The following is a 20,350-nucleotide window of genomic DNA, read 5'->3' as shown; positions in this document are numbered from 1 at the left end:
AAACACGGACCGTGTCAGGTCCCTTAGTTTGTTATAAGGTGGTATTTTTAACTACATAAAATAAAATATTTGGTATAATTAACATTGCCTGCATCTCGTACATAGGAGTCTGCAGTTTGTTTTTGCCAGGCCTTGGAGCACCTGCATAGGGGCTGCAATGCCGACCGGGGACGGGGAGACAGAAGGAGAAAAGGGAGCAGAGGGGGAGAGAATTTTTGCACCCAACTGGAAGGAAAGGAAGGAATGAAAGGAGATGCCAGGGCTTGGAGGGAAGGGAGGGAGGAAGAGATGCCAGGTCATGGAGGGAAGAGAGGGAGGAAGGAAGAGATGCCAGGGCATGGAGGGAAGAGAGGGAGGGAGGGAGGGAGGGAGAAAGAGATACCAGGTCATGGAGGGAAGAAAGGGAGGGAGGAAGAGATGCCAGGTCATGGAGGGAGGGAGGGAGGAAGAGATGCCAGGTCATGGAGGGATGGAGGGAGGAAGAGATGCCAGGGCATGGAGGGAAGAGTGGGAGGGAGGAAAAAATGCCAGGGCATGGGGGAAGAGAGGGAGGGAGATATGCCAAGACATGGAAGGAAGGAGGAAGGTATGCCAGACCAAGGGAAAAGGAAGGAGGAGATGTCAGACCATGGATGGGGAGGGAGAGCTGAAAGGAATGGAGAGAGATTCCAGGGAATCAGGGAAGGGAAGGAGATAGATGGTAGACCATGGGGTGGGTAGGAAAGGAGAAGAGAGAGATGCTAGAGCATAGGGGAGGGGGTGGTGACAGAGAAAAATGGAGAGGTGGCAGAGCTGAAATGAATCATGTACAAAGGAGAGAAGGGGCACAAGATAGAGTTTATGGAAGGAGCATAGAAAGAAGGAAGATGCCATACGGAACGGGGAGAGGATGGACAGTGGATGGCAGGGGCAGAGAGAGAGGGCAGACATGGACGGGGCTGATGCTGCATGGAAGACAGAGAGAGGACAGATGCTGGCTAGAAAGTGAATGAAGACAAGATAATTAAAGTAGAAACAACAAAAGCGATAATTTTAAAGGGGTCATTTGATTTTAGAAGGGTAGACTTTAAATCAACAGAGGATCTTGAAATCTTAACTTGTAAGGTTTCAAGTTTACACCTAGATGACTCATTAATGGTAACAATATTTTATATCCCTCCCAAAGATGGATTAGTGCCAAAGATTATTTCTATAAATTTTTTAGTACCAATACACTGACAGGACCATATAATCTCCTATTGGGAGATATAAATATCTATTTGGAAGAAACAGGGAATTCAGAAGTGGCTGATATATTTTCATTAGGATTTTTTATATCAGCATCAGAAAAAACACATCATAAGGGTCACCAGGTGGATTTAGTTACTTTTTTGACTAAAGGTGAATGGAAGAAATGTATTTGGTCAGACCATTATATTTGTAATTTTGAAATACGCTGGCAAGAAAAGCAGTCTCATTTAAAATTTAAAAATAAAAGAATGAAACTAATAACTAGTAGAGGAATTATAGATCCAACTTAATTTTGGGCCCATTCTGAACTAAACTTTTAAATTGAGGAGGACAAAAATTTTTCTGTGAGATGGAAAAAGTTAAGTAAGGAAATTTTAGATCAAATAGCTCCTTGCAAAACATATAAAAAGAAATTGAGATCTTCTAATATATGGTTTGATAATGAACTAATAGCCTTCAAACAAGAATTAAGAAAATTGGAAAGGATTTGACTAAAATCAAAGATGAGGATATGACAAATTGGAGACTCAAATTAAAAAAGTACAAACTCTTGATTAAAGAAAAACACTCAAAATATTATACACTGAAAATAGGTTCATCCAAGATAAACAGTAGAGAATTGTTTAAGCTGGTTAATAAATTAACAGATACTACTCTGGCACTGATACTGGATAATGAATACTTGCCATCTCCTCAAATCCTTGCAGAGTTTTTAACAATAAAATACTCGATTTGAGAGCAACTATTTCATCCTCAACTGTTAATTATGTTGACCTACATAATTAACCGGGAAATGGTTACCCCAAACCCCAAAATGGTTTCAGAACGGATATGTTTTGGGATTATTTCCAAATTCCTTACTGGCACCAGTTTCTAAAGTTTTTCAACAAATATGTTAAATCAAGCTGTCTATTGGATGAATGTCCCTCGATGATTATGAAAAATGCAACACCAAATTTTAAAGCGGATCTATTTAAATGGGCAACTGCTTCTCTTACTCAGGGATTGTTTCATTAGGCCCATAGCAAGTATTCCCCTTTTTACTAAACTACTGTAAGGATTAGTCAATTTAGACTTAGTGAGTTATTTAGACAAATTTAATATCCTCAATGAAGATCAGTCAGGATTTAGAAAAGGATATAACACTGAGACTGTTAGCCTCAATGCTTGACTACCTCCACTGTCTTTTTAGCAAAGGCACTAGTGCACTGATTCTTCAGCTAAATCTTAATAGCGCTTTTGATTTGGTAGTTCACGAGATATTGTTGAGTTGTTTAGATGCGAAAGGGCTCTTAGGAAGAGTTTGAGAATTGGTTCCAAGGTTTCCTGATAAAAAGATCATATCGTGTGGTTTGTGTTGGCAATTATTCTCATTCTTGGAGAAATCCGTCTGGTGTGCCCCAGGGCTCCCTTATTTAACATCTATATTTCCCCCTTTGGACATTTATTGCAGAGCCTGAATCTAAATTTTTACTACTGATATCTTAAAACAAATATCTTGCATTATGACTTTGATAGAACAATGGACAACCAGTTTCAAATTGAAACTTAATACAGAAAAGACTAAACTATTTTTAGCCAGCCCAGATGATAAAATAACTAAACCAGCGCTTTATCTAAATGCTTTCAACTATCCGATTTCAAAAACTATTAAAATATTGGGAGTCACATTAGACCGCCATTTAACCATGATGGAACATACTAATTTAGTGATTTAAAAAATGCTTTTTTGCAATATGCAAGTTAAAGACCATAAAAAATATTTTGACCCATTATCTTTTAGACTATTGGTGCAGGCTTTAGTTCTATCTATTTTGGATTACTGCAATATTATTTACTTAGAAGCCTCCAAGAAACTATTAAGAAAATTGAGGATAATTCAGAATATGGCAGTCCAATTGATTTTTGGCTTGAAGAATGATCATATTAGTTCTTATCGTTTGTTGCACTGGTTGCCAGTAGAGGCATGAGTCTTATTCAAGTTTTCTTGTATCTGTTTTAAGCTGATCTTGGGACTATCTCCAACCTATCTCCTTTCACACTTTAGGCTCCTTTTACAAAGCTGCGCTAGGGTGTTAATGCATGGAATAGTGCACGCTAAATTGCCACATGCACTAGCCACTACCGCCTTTTTTTGAGCAGGTAGTAGATTTTCAGCTACCACACACTATAGCGCAGCTTTTTGTATAGTCCGATGAGGAAAACTAGAAGCTTATACTTATTTGCTTATCCCAACATTAATGGTTGTAGATACAAGACTTTTCTGGATAAGACCCTTGCATTTCAAGCAGGTAAACAGCAGTCTTGGCTGGGCCAATGTATCTGTCAAGCCAAGTCATCCTACTGCACTTTTCGGAAAATAATTAAGACGATGTTGTTTGATAGATTAATTTCTTAATGTGAACTATTATCATTAAATAAAAGTTTCTATTGTACTTTTAAGAAATATTCTGTACTTTTTAAAACTCTTTTGTATTTTGCTGATTGTCCAACTTTCTTCAGTGTAAACTGCCTAGAAATCATCCGGTTATGGCGGTATAGAAGAATAAAGTTATGTTATATTATTCTTTAAAAAATTTGTTGTGAACAAGCTGATGAGCATTCCCACATGGGTTCCATTGGGATGAAATTACCCCAGTTGTAAGTATATTCCCATCTTGCTTTTTTTTATTACTGGGGCTAATCAGTTAGACTCCAATAATATTACCTCTAAATCAGAACCCCATATGGACAACATACCTCCCCTCTGCAACACTAACAGGCTTTAATTTCACACACACAGGGGGGGAAAAAAAAAAAGAAAAGAAAGGTGGAGAAAAAGCCTCCGTTCAGCTTCATCTGGCAAAAAACTCCACCTTTTAAGGCTAACCCTGTACTCCAAAATATAGAACCAGTAGAAAAAGCTCTATGGTAGCCTGCAGGGAGATGTTACAAAACACACCGGGACACACAGCCCTCAGTTGTGAAAAAAATGGGTAAATCGGCACTGTAGCAAAGTAGTCCAGGATTCAGCGTGGACTGCTTCGGCATCCAGGATCTCTCAGTCCTTCACCTCCTGGGCCCTGCAGCCACTGAACATCTACACTGCTGCATGCTGACTAGTGTGTGGTTAATGCATGCACCCTTACTACCTACAAAACAGATGGAATGTTGCTACTATTTGGATTTCTGCCAGGTACTTGTGACCTGGATTAGCCACTGTTGAAAACAGATTACTAGGCAAGATGGATCATTGGTCTGACCCAATATGGCTATTCTTAACTAGTATAGCAATTATGGTCTTCCTCCCATTACTCCTTCTGGAATTCAAACTACCAGGTACCAGGTTATTCATACCAGTGGTTGCTTCATTGTTGTTTCTGCAATATTAAATTGTGCAGTGTATTTTAATCTTATTTTGGTAAAAAGCACTGTGCAAATTCAAGTTATCTAACTGTATTGCAAATCCTACTAAATAGTGATCTGTCCAAGCCTGCCACTATATCCAGTGTATTCCAATCGACTTAGCCTCTAAATACCATATCAAGTACATTACCACCTTGGTGTGTAGCCTCACTAATCACCTGCAACACAGACCAGGACTCAAAAGCTTAAAAAATTATATGGTTCCTTTGTAAAAATTGTGATGAATTTCTTGAGCAGATTGAAGGCTTTAGTCCATTTCAATAAGGTTTTAGAAAGGGCAACAATGTGGAAACTGTTAATATCTAAGATAGATGAAATTAGAAAAATTGATGGTGAACAGTGTTTTAGAGTCCCTTGATATATCTTCTGCATTTGACACAGTTAATATTGACATGTTATTGCAGACATTATGACAGTTTGGATTTCAAGGGGTTGTTTTTTATTGCTTTAGATAATTTCTGAGGACTTTTCAGGTTAAGATCAATGAAAGAGTATATGCTCAATATCTACTCTACATGGGAATTCCGCAGCAGTCAGCACTTTCTGTGTAGTTTAATCTTTATCTTGATCCTTTGAGTAGGGTGTTCGTACAGGCCAATGGAAGTGTCTGTATGTATGTGGATGATATCCAGTTTTTTTCCCTATTGTGAAAAATGATGATGTTGCTCTTAAGGTGACTTGTTGTATGGACATTACTCTTTCTGGAATTCAAACTACAGCTAAATCAGAAATCCTAATGATAAATAGACAGGTTGGAGTATGCCCAGAATTGTCAACAGGTGTAATATGTGACATGACTGTGCAGTCTACAATTAGATATTTATGTGTGTGGTTAGATAGAACTGTCATTTCGAGAACAGGTTGAGAAAATGATTACAATTTGACTTTTATTATTTGAGATTGATTACAAAGCTTAAACCTGTGTTATGTGCAAATGATTTCGAATTGTGGTTCAAAGCATGGCTTTATTAAGACTTGATTTTTGTAATGTTCTTTACTTGGGGTTAGCATGGCCAAGGGTCAGTAGCCTGCGGCATGTGAGCCAAATGTGGCTCTTTGATCACATGGCTGCCCCTCTTCTCTTGTGGGGATCCCATGATGTGTACCTGCCTCCTGACAGCCTCCTCCTCCTCCTCCTTCAGACAGCTGCAAGTGTTTCTTCACAAAGCCAAAAGCAGTTCGAACACACTGCCCATGACCTGGAAAGCTTCCCTCTGACCGACGTTAGCTATTCGGGGACTGACGTCAGAGGGAAGCATTCCAGGTCAGCTGTGTGCAGCATATTGGAACCATTGCCCATGGCTTTGTGAAGAAACATGTGCAGCTACCTGAAATGAAGAAGGAGGATGCCAGGAGACAGGGACACACCATGGGAAGAGGGAATGAACTTAGGGCACAGAAGGGAGGAAGGGTGAACTTGGGGCACAGAATGGAGGGGGCATGAACTTGGACCATAGAATGGAAGGACAAAGAAAGGGAGGGAAAGAGATGGAGGGAAATAGAAAGGGGGAATTGTTGGTCATGGGTGTCTGAATGAGAGGGAAAGAGAGATGGTACACATGGGGAAAAGAAGAAAAAGGAGAATTGTTGGGCATAGGGAGGAAGAAAGAATTATTGGATATGGTAGTGGGAGAGGTGAGGTAGAGATACATGGGGAAGAGAGAGATGAGAGGGAAAATGTTGGATGTGGTAGTGGAGAGGGAACAGTGGGACAGATGGTAATGGATGCAAGAGGGAGGAATGTTGGACATGGTAGTTGAAGGAATGGAGGAAGAGATGCAGCATGGTGCTAGAGAGGGGTGACAAAATGAGAAATGTTGGGCATGGGGCTAGTGGGCAGGAGTAAAAGATGCTGCACATGGATGAGAGGAAGAAATGCTGGACGTGAAACAACTTTGTGGAAATACAGTGTCTAAAGTCTCATTAAATTATTTTTATTTATGTTCTGTAAGTACTTGAAGTTTTGTTTTTATGCCAGATGCATATATACCCCTATCACATTAAAAAATCGTATCTTAAATCCCCATCTCTACCCACTGTGGCTCTGTAAATTTTGGATCAAATATTTGAGATAAAATAGCTCTTTGCTTTAAAAAGGTTGTAGACTCCTGGCCCAGGCCAAAGTGCAAGCTGACCAAGTAATACAGAATGTGGTAACTAGGGTGATTAGAGGGTTAGGTAAAAATCATCATGTGACACCCGTGTTAAAACAATTGCATTGGCTGCCAGTTAAATTTTGTGTGCAGTATAGAAACATGACGGCAGATAAAGGCCAAATGGCCCATCTAGTCTGCCCATCCACAGTAACCATTATCTTTTTCTCTCTCTGAGAGTCTGTACTGTGTTGTTCCAGCTTTTTAAAAAGAATACTATCCAATTTTATTCAGCCAGACGGACTCTAAAGTAAATTAGGAGAAAAAGGTTGTGACCCCAAATCGATGGTTAATTTGACTTTCTGTAACTTACCATGGTTGTTTCTCAATAATGGGCCCAAAATTGTTGAATGCTCTTCCTGGGTATTTGTGTTATTGTAACTCTTTCCAGCAATTTAAAAGACAGCTGAAGACTCATTTGTTTGTTAAAGCTTTTTCTTAAGGATGTGAGGTGAGATGGGATGTTAAACCTACGTGGCTGTATTTAGGAAGTAATATTTGTATTTTCTGTATGTATGAGAGGCCACTGAAACGTTTTCAGCCCAACCAACGAAGCTGGTAGTCTCCATCAAGGGATATACACTTATCTTCTCTTCTATGAAACCGCGCTAGCGATTTTAGCGTAGAGAGCCGCGCTAAATGGCCTGCACTGCTCCTGACGCTCATTGAGTTCCTATGAGCATCGGGAGCAGCGCGGGCCATTTAGCGCAGCTCTCTGCACTAAAAACCGCTAGTGCGGTTTCATAGAAGAGGGGGTTAGTCCAATAATTTTCCACTTTTTTTGTTCTGTTGGAAAAATATGGAACAAATAAAGTAGAAAATTGCTGGACTAAGGACCTCTTCTATCAAACTGTGCTCACAGTTTTTAGCGCAGAGAGCCGCGCTGAATGGCCTGCGCTGCTCCCGATGCTCATAGGAACTCAATGAGCGTCGGGAGCAGTGCAGGCCATTTAGCGCGGCTCTCTACGCTAAAAAACGCTAGCGTAGGTTGATAGAAGAGGTCCTAAGTGTATAACCTTCGACAGAGACTGCCCCAACTTTATTGGTTGGGCTGAGAACTTTTCAGCAGTCCCTTATACTGTATGTAGTGTGTATGTTTTAAGTTGTAAGTGGGTTATAAATTTGTAAAATAAATAGATATTGTTATTATAGAACAATTATCGAATCACATGTTGCAGGGTCTGCATTGCTGGAATCTGAGATTCCCACTATGCAAGAAAGCAGTACATCTTTTAGCATTTTTCTTTCAGAAAATAAAAAGAATTTACATTGAATAGTTTTTTTTAAACATATAACATGAAAACCAAACTATACAGTCAAAATATATAAAAAAATTCTTAAAAAATTCAATGCTGAGAATACAGTGAAATAATATTAGTTTGCATTTGCAATTCCTGCACCTATAAAGAAACTGCTTTAACACCAATAGTTTTAAAAGTACAGCAGTAAATTTCAGAGTTCTCTTGCTTAGTTTTCATTGTCCTTCTCAGTAGTCAGATCACAGAATATTTTTGGTGAATGAAGTCTCATGAGCAAAAGATCACTGGCTTGGTGATATAAAGGCCATGTAGAAAAATGAGTCCACATAGATGTTATCACTATTCTAGTAACACAAACTGAAACTATATCAAATAAATGAGCCATTTCCTAACAAGCACTGTTGTGGTAATACCAATAATAAGAGTTTGAAATATTCTGGAACACATTAAAGAAATTAATAATCTTTCTAACAGTTCCATGAATGAGTAAAACCAAAACGACATCACATGTTCATTAATGCTTGTACAGTTTCCACCCACTTTTCTCTTGCAGGCTCAGGTCTCTTACAGATTCAACCTAATGTAGAACTCTTCTAAAAAATAAAAAAAAATTGGTATTGCTGAGCATCTGACATACACAGATATACAAGAACTCTACTGTTGTTCTTCAATCAGCATTGTCAGTGTCCCTCTCCTCTGTCTGAGTTCTTTTTTCATGTCTATGTTTAACTGCAGTCCAAAATGTGATCTTCTTCAGAACTTGCTGCATCAATTTTCTGGGCAACCAGGATATCTGACTCCCTAATAATGTAGCATTTTTGCCAATAGTGTCGAGGCACAACCTATAAAAAGATCAAAATTGATTAATGTTTTATAATCATGCACTTAAGAAAAATTTAAAAAATCAGTGTAAAATGTTACAGGAAAAAGTGAAGTTGCTTACCCATATCCTAGCTACAGGTAAGCAACTTTAGAGTACCTTTTACAAAGCTACAGTAGCAATTCTCCTGTGGCAAACGCATCGAAGCCCATAGGACTTGAATGGGCATCAGTGTACTTGCTGCAGAGGAATAGATACAGTGGCTTTCTAAAAGGGGCCCTTGGTTTTCTCCATTGACAAACAGAATAATTCAGTCACACAGGTTGGGATTACCAGTGCTACATGCTTCTGTTGAAATTTCTCTATGCTGTTCCTCTCTTTCTTTTTTTTTTAGGTCTCTATGCTGTTCCTCTCTTTCTTTTTTTTTTTTTTTAAGGTTGTCATCGATAAGGAGTAGAGTATTTTTGTGATTGCTGCATAGGAGGTGCAGATTGCACTTTGGACAATGTTTTAATACAATTGGAATGCTATTTTATCTTTTCAGTAGCTTCATCTATTCGGTCTCCGAAAAGGTCATCCTCTGTACAAGGTATGTTTGACAAGCGGACATTGGGCTCGAGGTTGGAAACATGGAGCCATTCCTGCCTGCGCATAGCAATAGACACTACGGTGGCTGGTCAAATACGCGCATGAGAAATACGTGCAGACAAATGCGCGCAGATAATTACATGCAAGACAATTACGCCAACACAATCACATGCAGGACAATTGCACACAGTGCAATCAGGTGCAGTGCAATCACGCACAGGACAATTGTGTGCCTAGATGAGATGTCAAAAGCATCAAAGGCAGACCTTACCATGTATTTTAGTTTCAAAAAAATGGTAAGGCTCTGGAAAGCTTCCTGTTGGTTGGAAGGTATTGCTTGAAGTTTGGCAGTTGCTGAATTAAAGACTTTAATTAAAAAGTCATATGGAAATTATAATTCAGTATACGGTTAGTGAGCATGAATGATTAAAATAGTCGTCTACCAAATCTCGCCAAGGTCCTGCCTTCTCTCCCAGGAGAGGTGCTGGAATGAGAACATGAACTATGAGCTTGTTTCAAGGCTATCTATACCACTAAGGACTGGTGTTGAAGTTGTACTCTGTCAAAGACAGGTGTAGAATGGAGCCTTTATAGGGTATCTAACTTCCTAGGAGCTACTGGGAATGTGAGAGGATTTTCCTAGTTTTTAAAGAGAGTTTCTTTAAGCAGTGTAGAGGAAGCTTTACACAGTCTTTGGGCCATTAGTCTAATGCCTCCATAAGCTCCGCTCGAGGCTCCTGCTCTGATTCCATATGAATGGAAAGAGCTAGCCCCATTTGCCTGATGAACTCTGTAAACAAGAGGCTTTCATGCAGGTATCGTCTCTTAGGGAGAGGAGATGATGGATCAGACAGGATTCCATATGATTCCTCAGCAGAAACATCGAGCTCAGACGAGTGGATGAAGAGATCTGAGTCTATGTCTTCAATGTGATCGTGTCTGGAAGATATAAAATGTCGACGGCGTGAAGATTATTGAGACTGTGATGGAGAAGTGCATTGAGAGTGCTTTGATGGAATAATCGAGTGTTGATAGGAGACTCAGGAAGAACGATAGAATGACATCAGGTAGAAGAATGTCAATGTCAAGATGTGGAACTTCGATGCTTGGATGTAGATCAATGTTGAGATGTTGACTCATGACGTTTTGATGAAGATCGACATCAAGGATGTGCTGGCTGCAAAGCAGCATCTGGCTGGACTGAGGCTGAGGCATGATGCATCGAGGGAAGTAGTGTTCTAGACTGAAGTAAGGATGCCAGTTCCTGTTGCAGTAAGATCTTAATCTGGTCCTGCAGAGAAGGTGCCAGTACCAATCTAGTCAAAGGTACAGTCAGCTCAGGTTGATGTTTAGGCATTGGGGACTTAGGAGGAGGATGCCTATTAGAAGAAAGCATCTGGAGTGATGGAGAGAATTTTGAGGTGTTGAAGACAGTAAGGATGTGGAAGCAGTGGCATAGCAAGGAAGGCTGAACCTGGCATCGCTGCACCATGTGCCCCTGCTATTCTCTGCTGCACTGTGTGTCCCCTCCCTGTATACTTCTTGAGATGTTCACTAGTGTAAGCAGCATCTTCCATCTGCTGCTAACACTGGCCTCGGCTCTCTTCTGATGTCATATCCTGGTCACGAAACCAGGCAATGACATCAGAAAAGCCAAGGCTGGCACGAGCAGCAGGTGGAAGATGCTTATCACACTGGCGAACATTTCAAGAGGTGCATGGGAGGGTATGGAGACAAGGAGAGGCGCCCACCCCCCTTACTATGCCACAGTGTGGAAGTTCATCTGAAAGGTATCATGTAGCATTATCCTACGACACAGTGATTTTTGGAATGTGTATGAGGGCCAAAAGTCAGATATCTGCAGCAAACAACAAATTATTGATGATTCTTACTGGAGTGGGAATTCAACAAATAACGACTAATTGGAAAGACTGTTCTAGAATTGTAGTTTTTGGTGGAACTCAGTTTGTCATTTATATAAGATGGAAAGATTTCTTGCAGTACAGAGGGGATATTTTAAAAGGTTTAAGGAGGTGTGGAGGCCATTAATTGAATATTGTAATGATTAAGGGTTATTCTTTTTCCTTAGGGGATAATTTGTAAAAATGGGGGGGAGGGAGAGTCTAAATATGTATATATTTGGATAAAATATTTTGTTGATAGGGGAGGGGATGGGAGGTGGGTGGAGGGAATTAAAACATGTGTAATAATATTGCTTAAGAATGTCAAGTGAGTGATGTGAATTACTTGTAATAATATTGTACACTTGTTGAAAGAAATAAAAAGGAATAAAGATGAAAAAAAAAAAAAAACTTAACCCTGAAAAAAAAAAAAAACCCAACTTCTTTGCTCGGTGGAAAACAAAGAACTGAAGGTCCTGTGGCACACAAGTGATATGGACAGTGCTAAAGTTTTAAAGTGAAAGTACACTTTGGCATATGTCTGTACTGGACTCTGTGGATGCTGTCGTCCATATGTGAGAATATACTGCCTGCTTGTCCTTGGAGAAATAGAATATTAGAACATTAAGAAGCATAAAAACTTACTGTGTGTTTCTTTCTCATCGCTTAAGATGCAGTATTTCCCAGCTGGTAACGCAGGTTGCTAAATCCCATCTTACAGGAATAATGCTGTTTGTGAGCCACCTCATAAACAGCGTTACTCCTGTAGCCCATGAACATCGGGCTGTGACACTCCTGGGCTGCGATGATGAGTTCTCCCCTTGGCCCAACCCCCCTAGTGGCTAACTGACAATTCACTGTCCTGGAGGAGGAAGGGGAGGGTCCTCTGGGGTCCTAGTGGAGCTTCCAGGGAGTTCCTGGCCCATCAGCCAGGTGTGATGCATAGATGCTCCAAGCCACATTGGCAACGACCTCAAAATGGCACTCCTAATGGCAGTATCACTTGCAAAAGTGAATAACTGGTGACTTTTCAAAACAGTAATTCATGTTATAAATAAGCCTAAAATTGTCTGAAATTTGGCATGTTGCACTAATATTCATGCAAAAACAAAAACTAATATTCATATAGCATACACTTTTATGAAATCACTTTGCACCTTAGTACTTGAATTCCTAAACAGGATAATTCTCTGTAGCCATAAAAGAATTATGTAGTTGCACAAATGAACAGAAGCACCATGGTAGTGCCAGTATGTAAAGTTAATATTTCCAACTTACTTGAGAAGTGAGTATGGTTGAGTCTGGAAAATCAGCAAATCGTTACAGTGACCCTATTCATGAACAAAAACATCCATAAAATGAATAAATGTAAAATATAATTATATACAGTACTTGCAGGTTTTTGTGCTTCTTGTAAGTAGCAAGTGTACATTTACATATACTGTATATTCATATTGATGAATGAGAAAATGTGAAGATAAAAATGTTCAGATTTCTAACCATTGCTTGTCTGTGTTTGCTCATATTATTAGAGCTGGTTGTACTACAGTATGAGCTTATACATCTACTGAGCAAACACTAAAAACATCAAACAAGTGTTGCTTCCAAAGAATGTGGTGCTATCAGTAAAAGGATAATGTACACCCTGGCACCTTTCCTCCGGTTTCTGTATACCATGGTCCTACTTTGCTAGTGGCCAGAGGCCAGTTACAAAAGCAGGAGTTACAATATATTTTAGAGATGTGAAGAGCTTTTGTTTCTGCTACTTAAAGATGGCAGGCAGTGCCAGCCATACTAGCCATAAGCACTCCTAATGAGCTTGCCTGCATCCTACTGTCATGGTGCCCACTATAATCCACTGGTCTATTTCAAATATGTATTAGTTTTACCTCTAAATATTGTACAGCATTATAAAATAGAACTATCCTCCTTTCTCTATAATAAGGGTTTTAAATTTAATCATCATTTGCATGCTTAAATTTTATAGAATACTAGCACTTAGGATCATGAATGTATACTTATATGCATAACTGCTATCAAAGTGCTCAGTGCTATTTTATAATTTAAGTTTGCAAAGCCCTTAAAAGGTAATTCTATAAGCTGGCAACCACTGTTAGCACCAAAATGTGAATGGTTACAGAAGCCTAACATGTTCATGCATCATTGGTGCCAATAACTGTTATTTACATATGTAAGTACTAGGTGCTGTTCTGTAAAGTATGTGCCAAAATCACTTAAGACCTTGCATTCAGTCTGTGGCAGTAAGCGGCTAACAAGCTGCTTCAAAGCCATGGGCCAAACTAACTCCAGAGATCCAATGCTATGACATGTGTGGTCCAGATGGTAACCAGGCAATGCCCAATATTCAGACTGGTACCCGATAAATGTGTTGCATATGTGATTACTTAGTTGGTTACCAGACTGAAAATTGCTGCTAACTGGCTAAGTTTCAGCTCTGCCCTAACTCCTTCCTGGACCGCCCACAAACTAGCTGGTTTCAGTATAGGCAGTTAGAGGGAATATTTAGCAGCACTATCCAGTAAAGTGCTGTTGAATATCCTCAGATAGTCCAGCACAAATGAATTAACCAGCCAGGAATTTCACGATCTCCCAGAAGAGGTGGTGGAGACAGAGACTGTGTCTGAATTCAAAAGGGCCTGGGATAGGCATGTGGGATCTCTCGGAGAGAGAGAGATAATGGTTACTGCAGATGGGCAAACTAGATGGGCCAGTTGGCCTTTATCTGCCATCATGTTTCTATGTTTTCCTTCTTTGCTCCAAAGGACAAAAAGGCCGGAAGACACACTTCTTGGTTTATGTGAAAACTGAAAACTATCTTTGGTAAGAAATAAGGTATTGTTCGAAATGAGACACCAGTCTCCAAAATGTTGATGAAGCCTGCAATTCTGATACCCAGTGATGTAGTAAAGGGGAGGGGCAGTCCGCCCCAGGCACCATCATGGTGAGGGTGCAGGCCCCTGTCCTCCTCTCTGCCCTCCCGCTCCTTCCCTGCTGTGTGTGTGTGCCGCTTGCCTTCTCCTGTATCTCTGTAATGTTCCTTGTGTGAGCAGCAACCCCCAACCTACTGTTGCCCAGCATTGGCGCCTAGGAAGTGACATCAGAGGAAGAGCCAACGCTGCTGTGACAGCAGGTTGGGGGTTACTGCTCACACCAGGAACATTACAGAGGTATGGAGGAAGGGAAGCAGTGCATGCGCATGGCAAGGAGGAGGCGAGGAAGGAGCATGTGGAAATGGGGAGGCAGAGAAGAGGGCGGAGAGGGGCACCACCACCCCAGGCGCCTCTCACCCTCGCAATGCCACTGCTGATACCCTTCTGGCCACTAAAAACAAAGTCTTGATTGTTAAGTCCATGAATGAGGCTTCCTCCAAGGGCTCATATGGCGCCTGATCAGTGCCCGCAGGATGGGATTAAGATTCCATGACAGAAAAGGCTGGAAAACAGGAGGGCGAAGACACAATGTTCCCTTTAAAAACCTGGAAACATCTGAATGAGAAGCCAAGATTCGCTATTTGATCCGTCCTCTAAAGCAGGAAAGACCCACTATCTGTACCTTAAGTGAACCACTGCAAGGCCTTTATCGAGCCCTTCCTGGAGAAAGGCTAAGACCAAGGCAATTGGAGCCTTGGTCAGCTCTGTGCGTCTCTGACTGCACCAGCTTTGGAAACACTTCCAAGTCTTTGTATAGGTTGCTAAAGTGGACTGCTTCTCAGATCTTAGCAGGGTTATTATCACTACATTTGAATAGCCTTTGCACACTAAGGCTTCACGCTCAAGAGCCAAGCCATAAAACCAAAGCAGTATGGGTCCTCCAGGCAGTGGCGTACCTAGCATATGTGACACCAGGGGCCCATCATTTTTTGACATCCCCCCTCATCTTTATGAAAAATATGATTTGTAGTAACAATCCACATATCGCACAAGAGTGTACCTAGGAAAAGGCAGTATCTTAAACAATGCAGTGAGCACTAGAACACCAACACATACATTGTAAAACTAAACAAGCCAGATCCCGCACAGTCAATTGATCCTGCACAGTCAATGCCAACTGAAAACTATGTCCTTTTCATACACACAGAACAGAGATACACCCTCGCCCAATAAGGAATAATCACAAACTAAAAATAGAAATATGTAGACAAAAGTTAAACTGAACCGCCAAGAAACCAGACTCTGCATACAATGCAACACCACAACACCACAAAAACAGTGACACATGTGCCCTAATACTGTGCAAAATATAAATACAGTAGCTGTAAATATGAAAAAACTGATACATAACAATCACCACTTTATAAATTAACAAAATTAAACAAATAATGAGAAATAAGAAAAATACCATTTTATTGGACTAATCCATTTTTTCAATTAGCTTTCAGAGGTCAAATCTTTCTTCAGAACAGTACAAGATTCTGCTGTTATGGTATCCTGGTCCTGACCTGAGGAAAGGGGTTTAGTCCAAAAAATTGCCTTATTTCCATTTCCTATTTATAAACTTTTATTCATACAGTTACAATACTACTTGATTCTAAGTAAAGCAACAAAAAAATCTTTCTACCTTTTGTCGTTTCTGCTTTAATCATCTTCTCTTTGCTCTCTTCTTTCTATATAGCGTTTGTCCTCTCTCTCTTCCATGTAACATCTGCCCTCTCTTTGCCCATTCCACCCAGCTTCTACCCCTCTACCCCTTCCATCTATTGTCCACCCTCTCTCTCTTCCATATGGCATCTTCCCTCTTTCTATGTCCCTTCAATAAACTGTGTCCCTTCTCTCCTTTGCGCATGATTCATTTCAGCTTCACCCCCTCTCCATTTTTCTGTCTCCACCCCCTCCCCTATGCTTTGGCATCTCTCTCTTTCTCTTCTTTTCTCCTTTACTTCCTTCCTTCCTTCTCACTCCACACCATGGTCTGGTATCTCTATCTCCTTCCCTTCCCTCCATGCTATGGCATCTCTTCCTCCCCCTCTATGGTCTGGTATCTCCTTTCTCAGAGGAGAACTTAGAATCTACAATTTAAGGGACTTTTCTAAGGAGCAGCAGTGGGATCATAAAGACTCCCATGCTGGGAATGTTGCATTTAGACTGTAAGCGTTTTATTTCCTTCTTTGTTACGTCTTTATAGAGATAATTGCAGTAATTCAGGTGTGAAATTATCAATGAATGAATTAAGATATTGATGGATGCTGGATCAAGTAATTTGGAAAGTGAACGTATCATACGTAGTCTTTAGAAACAACTCAGAACTACTGTGCTAATTTGGCTGTGGTAAGTTAGTTTTGCATCAAACGTGACACCTAGAAGTTTAAGTGTTGGGTTGGGACTGTTTGTATGGAAATTGATGAAATGGAAATTGGAGCAAGTAAGGAATGGCCCTCTCTTACCAGAAAGATCATAGCCTTTGTCTTACTAATATTTAGAGCTAACATATTAGCGACAAACCAGTTATGTATTGATGAGAGATATATCTTCTGGGTTGTTAAGATCTATTTGATGGACTAACTGAATATCATCAGCATATGTAAATATGGTGAACCCAACTGGCCCAGCATCAAGAAGGAAACCAGGAAAATATTAAACAGTAACGGGGATAGAATAGATCTAGTACTAGATCTGCATACCACGGCCATCTCAGCCATTCCAGGGCAACCAGAATTACTCGCCTCTTATGGGTTCATATCCTTTGGAGGACTTTATTATCGGCCATGGGGGAAACATATACAGAAACTTTGCTTGAAGCCTGGGCTGGACCAGTGTGTCCAGGCTACGCTTCCTGGCTTGTATATTCGACTGAAGTACTGAGTGGCCTTCCTGTTTTTAGCTAATGCCATGAGATCAAATGTCAGTCATCCCCTAGCTCTGAAGAATGCTGTCGAAGGCTTCCTGAGGCAGAGACCACTCTTCGGAATCCAGTTTCTGATGACTCAGGAAATCCACTTGCACATTGTCCACTTCAGCTACATGTGCTGCCAAGGGAGCCAATAAATGGGCCTCGGTTAAGGGTGGGCTTAAGGCCCCACCCACAGGAGGAGCCTAAGGCTCCCGGGCCTATTCTCACTGGCCCAGGTGCCTCAGGTCCCAACTGTGGGTGGGGTTTCAGCCGCCTGGGCCAATCCGGCCCCATTCTGGAGCCGGCTGGCCTGCCGGACGGGTGGGCTTGGCACCCGTCCGTTTGGCCAACATTGAAAGGTACGGGGAAGAGGGGGTGGAGGTGGGGGGTCTGGGGTCGGCCCGTGGGGTCGCGGGTCAGCGGGGGGGGGCGATCGGGGGGGGGGGCAGTCATTGGGGGAGGGGAGTTGTGTCGAGGGCAGGAGGGCCTAGGATCCCTCCTGCCCGTATTGTAGTGGGGGGTGGGGGGGTCGCCGGGGCCAGGAGGGCATCTCTCCTGCCGCGATGGTTGCAGTGGGTAGGTTGCCGGGTCGCTGAACTGATCGCGCCAGCGGCCATCAGCTCAGTGGCCCCTTTTTCGGCACTTAGACCTGGTTTGACTTCGTCAATACAGTACAATCTTGCGTACCTTTCTAGATGAAATTGATCTTCAAGTACTATCCATTGAGGATCAAGACCAACTTTCCTTGTCTATTACACAAGGTGAGATCTTAGAATCAATCTCTGAAATGGCAAAAAAACAAATCACCTGGCCCAGATGGATTCATAGTTGAGTTTTATCAAGCTTTTCAAAATACATTAGTACCATACATGCAGCAGTTTTTTGCTCAGTTGATAATGCAAGGATCTGCTTCCGGAATGTTCACAGAAGTAACCATCATTGTAGTCCCTAAACCAGGGAAGGATCCTTTGCATGTTACTAACTACAGGCCGCTATCTATGATTAACAAACTAGAAGAGTGGGCGACGAGATGGCAGATGAAGTTTAATGTAGAGAAATGTAAAGTCTTGCATGTAGGAAACAGAAACCCGAAGTTTAGCTATACGATGGGAGGGCAGGCAATGGGTGAAAGTACCCAAGAAAAGGACTTGGGGGTAATAGTGGACAACACAATGAAGCCGTCGGCACAGTGCGCAGCGGCTTCTAAGAAGGCGAATAGGATGCTGGGTACTATCAAGAAAGGTATTACAACCAGAACGAAAGAAGTTATCCTGCCGTTGTATCGGGCGATGGTGTGCCCGCATCTGAAGTACTGCGTCCAATATTGGTCGCCGTACCTTAAGAAGGATATGGCGATACTTGAGAGGGTTCAGAAAAGAGCGACACGATTGATAAAAGGTATGGAAAACCTTTCATATGCTGAAAGATTAGAGAAACAGACTCTTTTCCCTGGAAAAGCGGAGACTTAGAGGGGACATGATAGAGACTTACAAGATCATGAAGGGCATAGAGAAAGTGGAGAGGGACAGATTCTTCAAACTTTCAAAAACTACAAGAACAAGAGGGCATTTGGAAAAATTAAAAGGGGACAGATTCAGAACCAATGCTAGGAAGTTCTTCTTCACCCAAAGAGTGGTGGACACCTGGAATGCGCTTCCGGAGGGTGTGATAGGACAGAGTACGGTTTTGGGGTTCAAGAAGGAATTAGATAATTTCCTGAAGGAAAAGGGGATAGAAGGGTATAGATAGAGCATTACTATACAGGTCCTGGACCTGATGGGCCGCCGCGTGAGTGGACTGCTGGGCGTGATGGACCTCTGGTCTGACCCAGCAGAGGCACTGCTTATGTTCTTATGTTCTTAAAATATTTGCCAAGATACTTGCAACCAGACTGCAAAGAGTCATTTCACACTTGATCACTACAGATCAAACTGGATTTATTAATGGAAGGCACTCCTTCAGCAATTCCCGTACACTACTGAATATAATTGCGGCATGCCAATCCTCTGGCTGTAGACTTGCACTTGTGGGTTTAGATGCTGAAAAAGCTTTTGATAGGGTGGAATGGCCTTTTATTTTTGCTACTCTACGCAAGCTTAATATTCCTACTCAATTTATTAATGATTGCTGTATTATATTCTGACCCAAGTACACAAATATCTATTAATGGTCTCCTTTCTGACATCTTTAAACCTACAAGAGGCACAAGGCAAGGATGTCCTCTGTCTCCTTTACTTTTTAATTTAGCATTGGAACCGTTACTTGTGGCCATCAGGACTCAACCAGACATTATTGGTTTCAAATACAATGGTGGTGAAATTAAACTCTCCGCTTATGCAGATGACATCATGCTTTACATAACACCTGAATCTATTCGCCAAGTCATCAAAATAATTGAGCAATATGCGCATGTGTCTGGATACAAATTGAACACCAACAAATCAGAGTTAATGCCTTTAAACTGCACTGAAGACAAACAAACTATTGTATCCTTTGGATTCATCTGGAACATATGCAAATTGAAATATTTAGGTCTTATTATAGGTCCAATATTAAAGGATACTGAACGACTGCCTTACTTACTGAAGTCTTTTTTCCTCCTTTTGTTATTTATAAGGATAGGCGGGATTATTAATCATCGGTAGAATCTGATAAGTCGGACTGGTTCCACTGTGTGTGTATATTGGACAATATATTGAAGTGTGGACCTCATTTTTCTCAACTTTTAATGATCATGACTGGAGTCGCCATCCAACATATTACTAATAACTGGAAAGACCATAGTAGGCTTAATTTTAATTTCTGATGGAACTCGTTATGTCACATATATAGAATGGAAAGATCATTGGCGATACAGAATGGAAAATATAAAAATTTTATTAAAATATGGGAGCCATTAACATCTTTTTGTCATGATTACATGCCATTTTTCTATTAATTATATACCACTTAATGTTGGGTGGGGGGAGGGTTTCAAGTGTAGGGTTTATGATCTTATAATGAATAATGGGCTTTGAGGGAGGGTGGGGGGAGGGTTATATTTCTATTTATAGGATATAATGATAAGTTGTTCAAGTGGTCAAATTAATAGTGTTTATTATGAATTTCTGTACACTTGATGAAAGTTTAAAAATCAATAAAGAATTT

At 41.0% G+C, this 20,350-nt stretch overlaps 1 protein-coding gene across 6 annotated transcripts in view; it reads right to left on the bottom strand.

Moving 5' to 3' along the window:
• Positions 1–7,774: 7,774 nt before the first annotated feature.
• Positions 7,775–20,350, bottom strand: part of KLHDC1 (kelch domain containing 1) — a 167,390-nt gene continuing 154,814 nt past the window's right edge. For all 6 annotated transcript variants that reach the window (XM_033952968.1, XM_033952973.1, XM_033952971.1 and 3 more), the window contains 2 exons: positions 12,635–12,687; positions 7,775–8,889 (listed from right to left, as the gene is read on the bottom strand). In XM_033952968.1, the coding sequence (XP_033808859.1) occupies positions 8,715–8,889; positions 12,635–12,687 (228 nt within the window). In that variant the 3' untranslated portion in view covers positions 7,775–8,714. The remainder of the gene's footprint in view (positions 8,890–12,634; positions 12,688–20,350) is intronic.

Source organism: Geotrypetes seraphini, chromosome 7 (assembly GCF_902459505.1).
Source record: "Geotrypetes seraphini chromosome 7, aGeoSer1.1, whole genome shotgun sequence".
In the NCBI taxonomy this organism is placed as follows: domain Eukaryota; kingdom Metazoa; phylum Chordata; class Amphibia; order Gymnophiona; family Dermophiidae; genus Geotrypetes; species Geotrypetes seraphini.
This window is presented reverse-complemented; position numbering and strand designations above follow the sequence as displayed.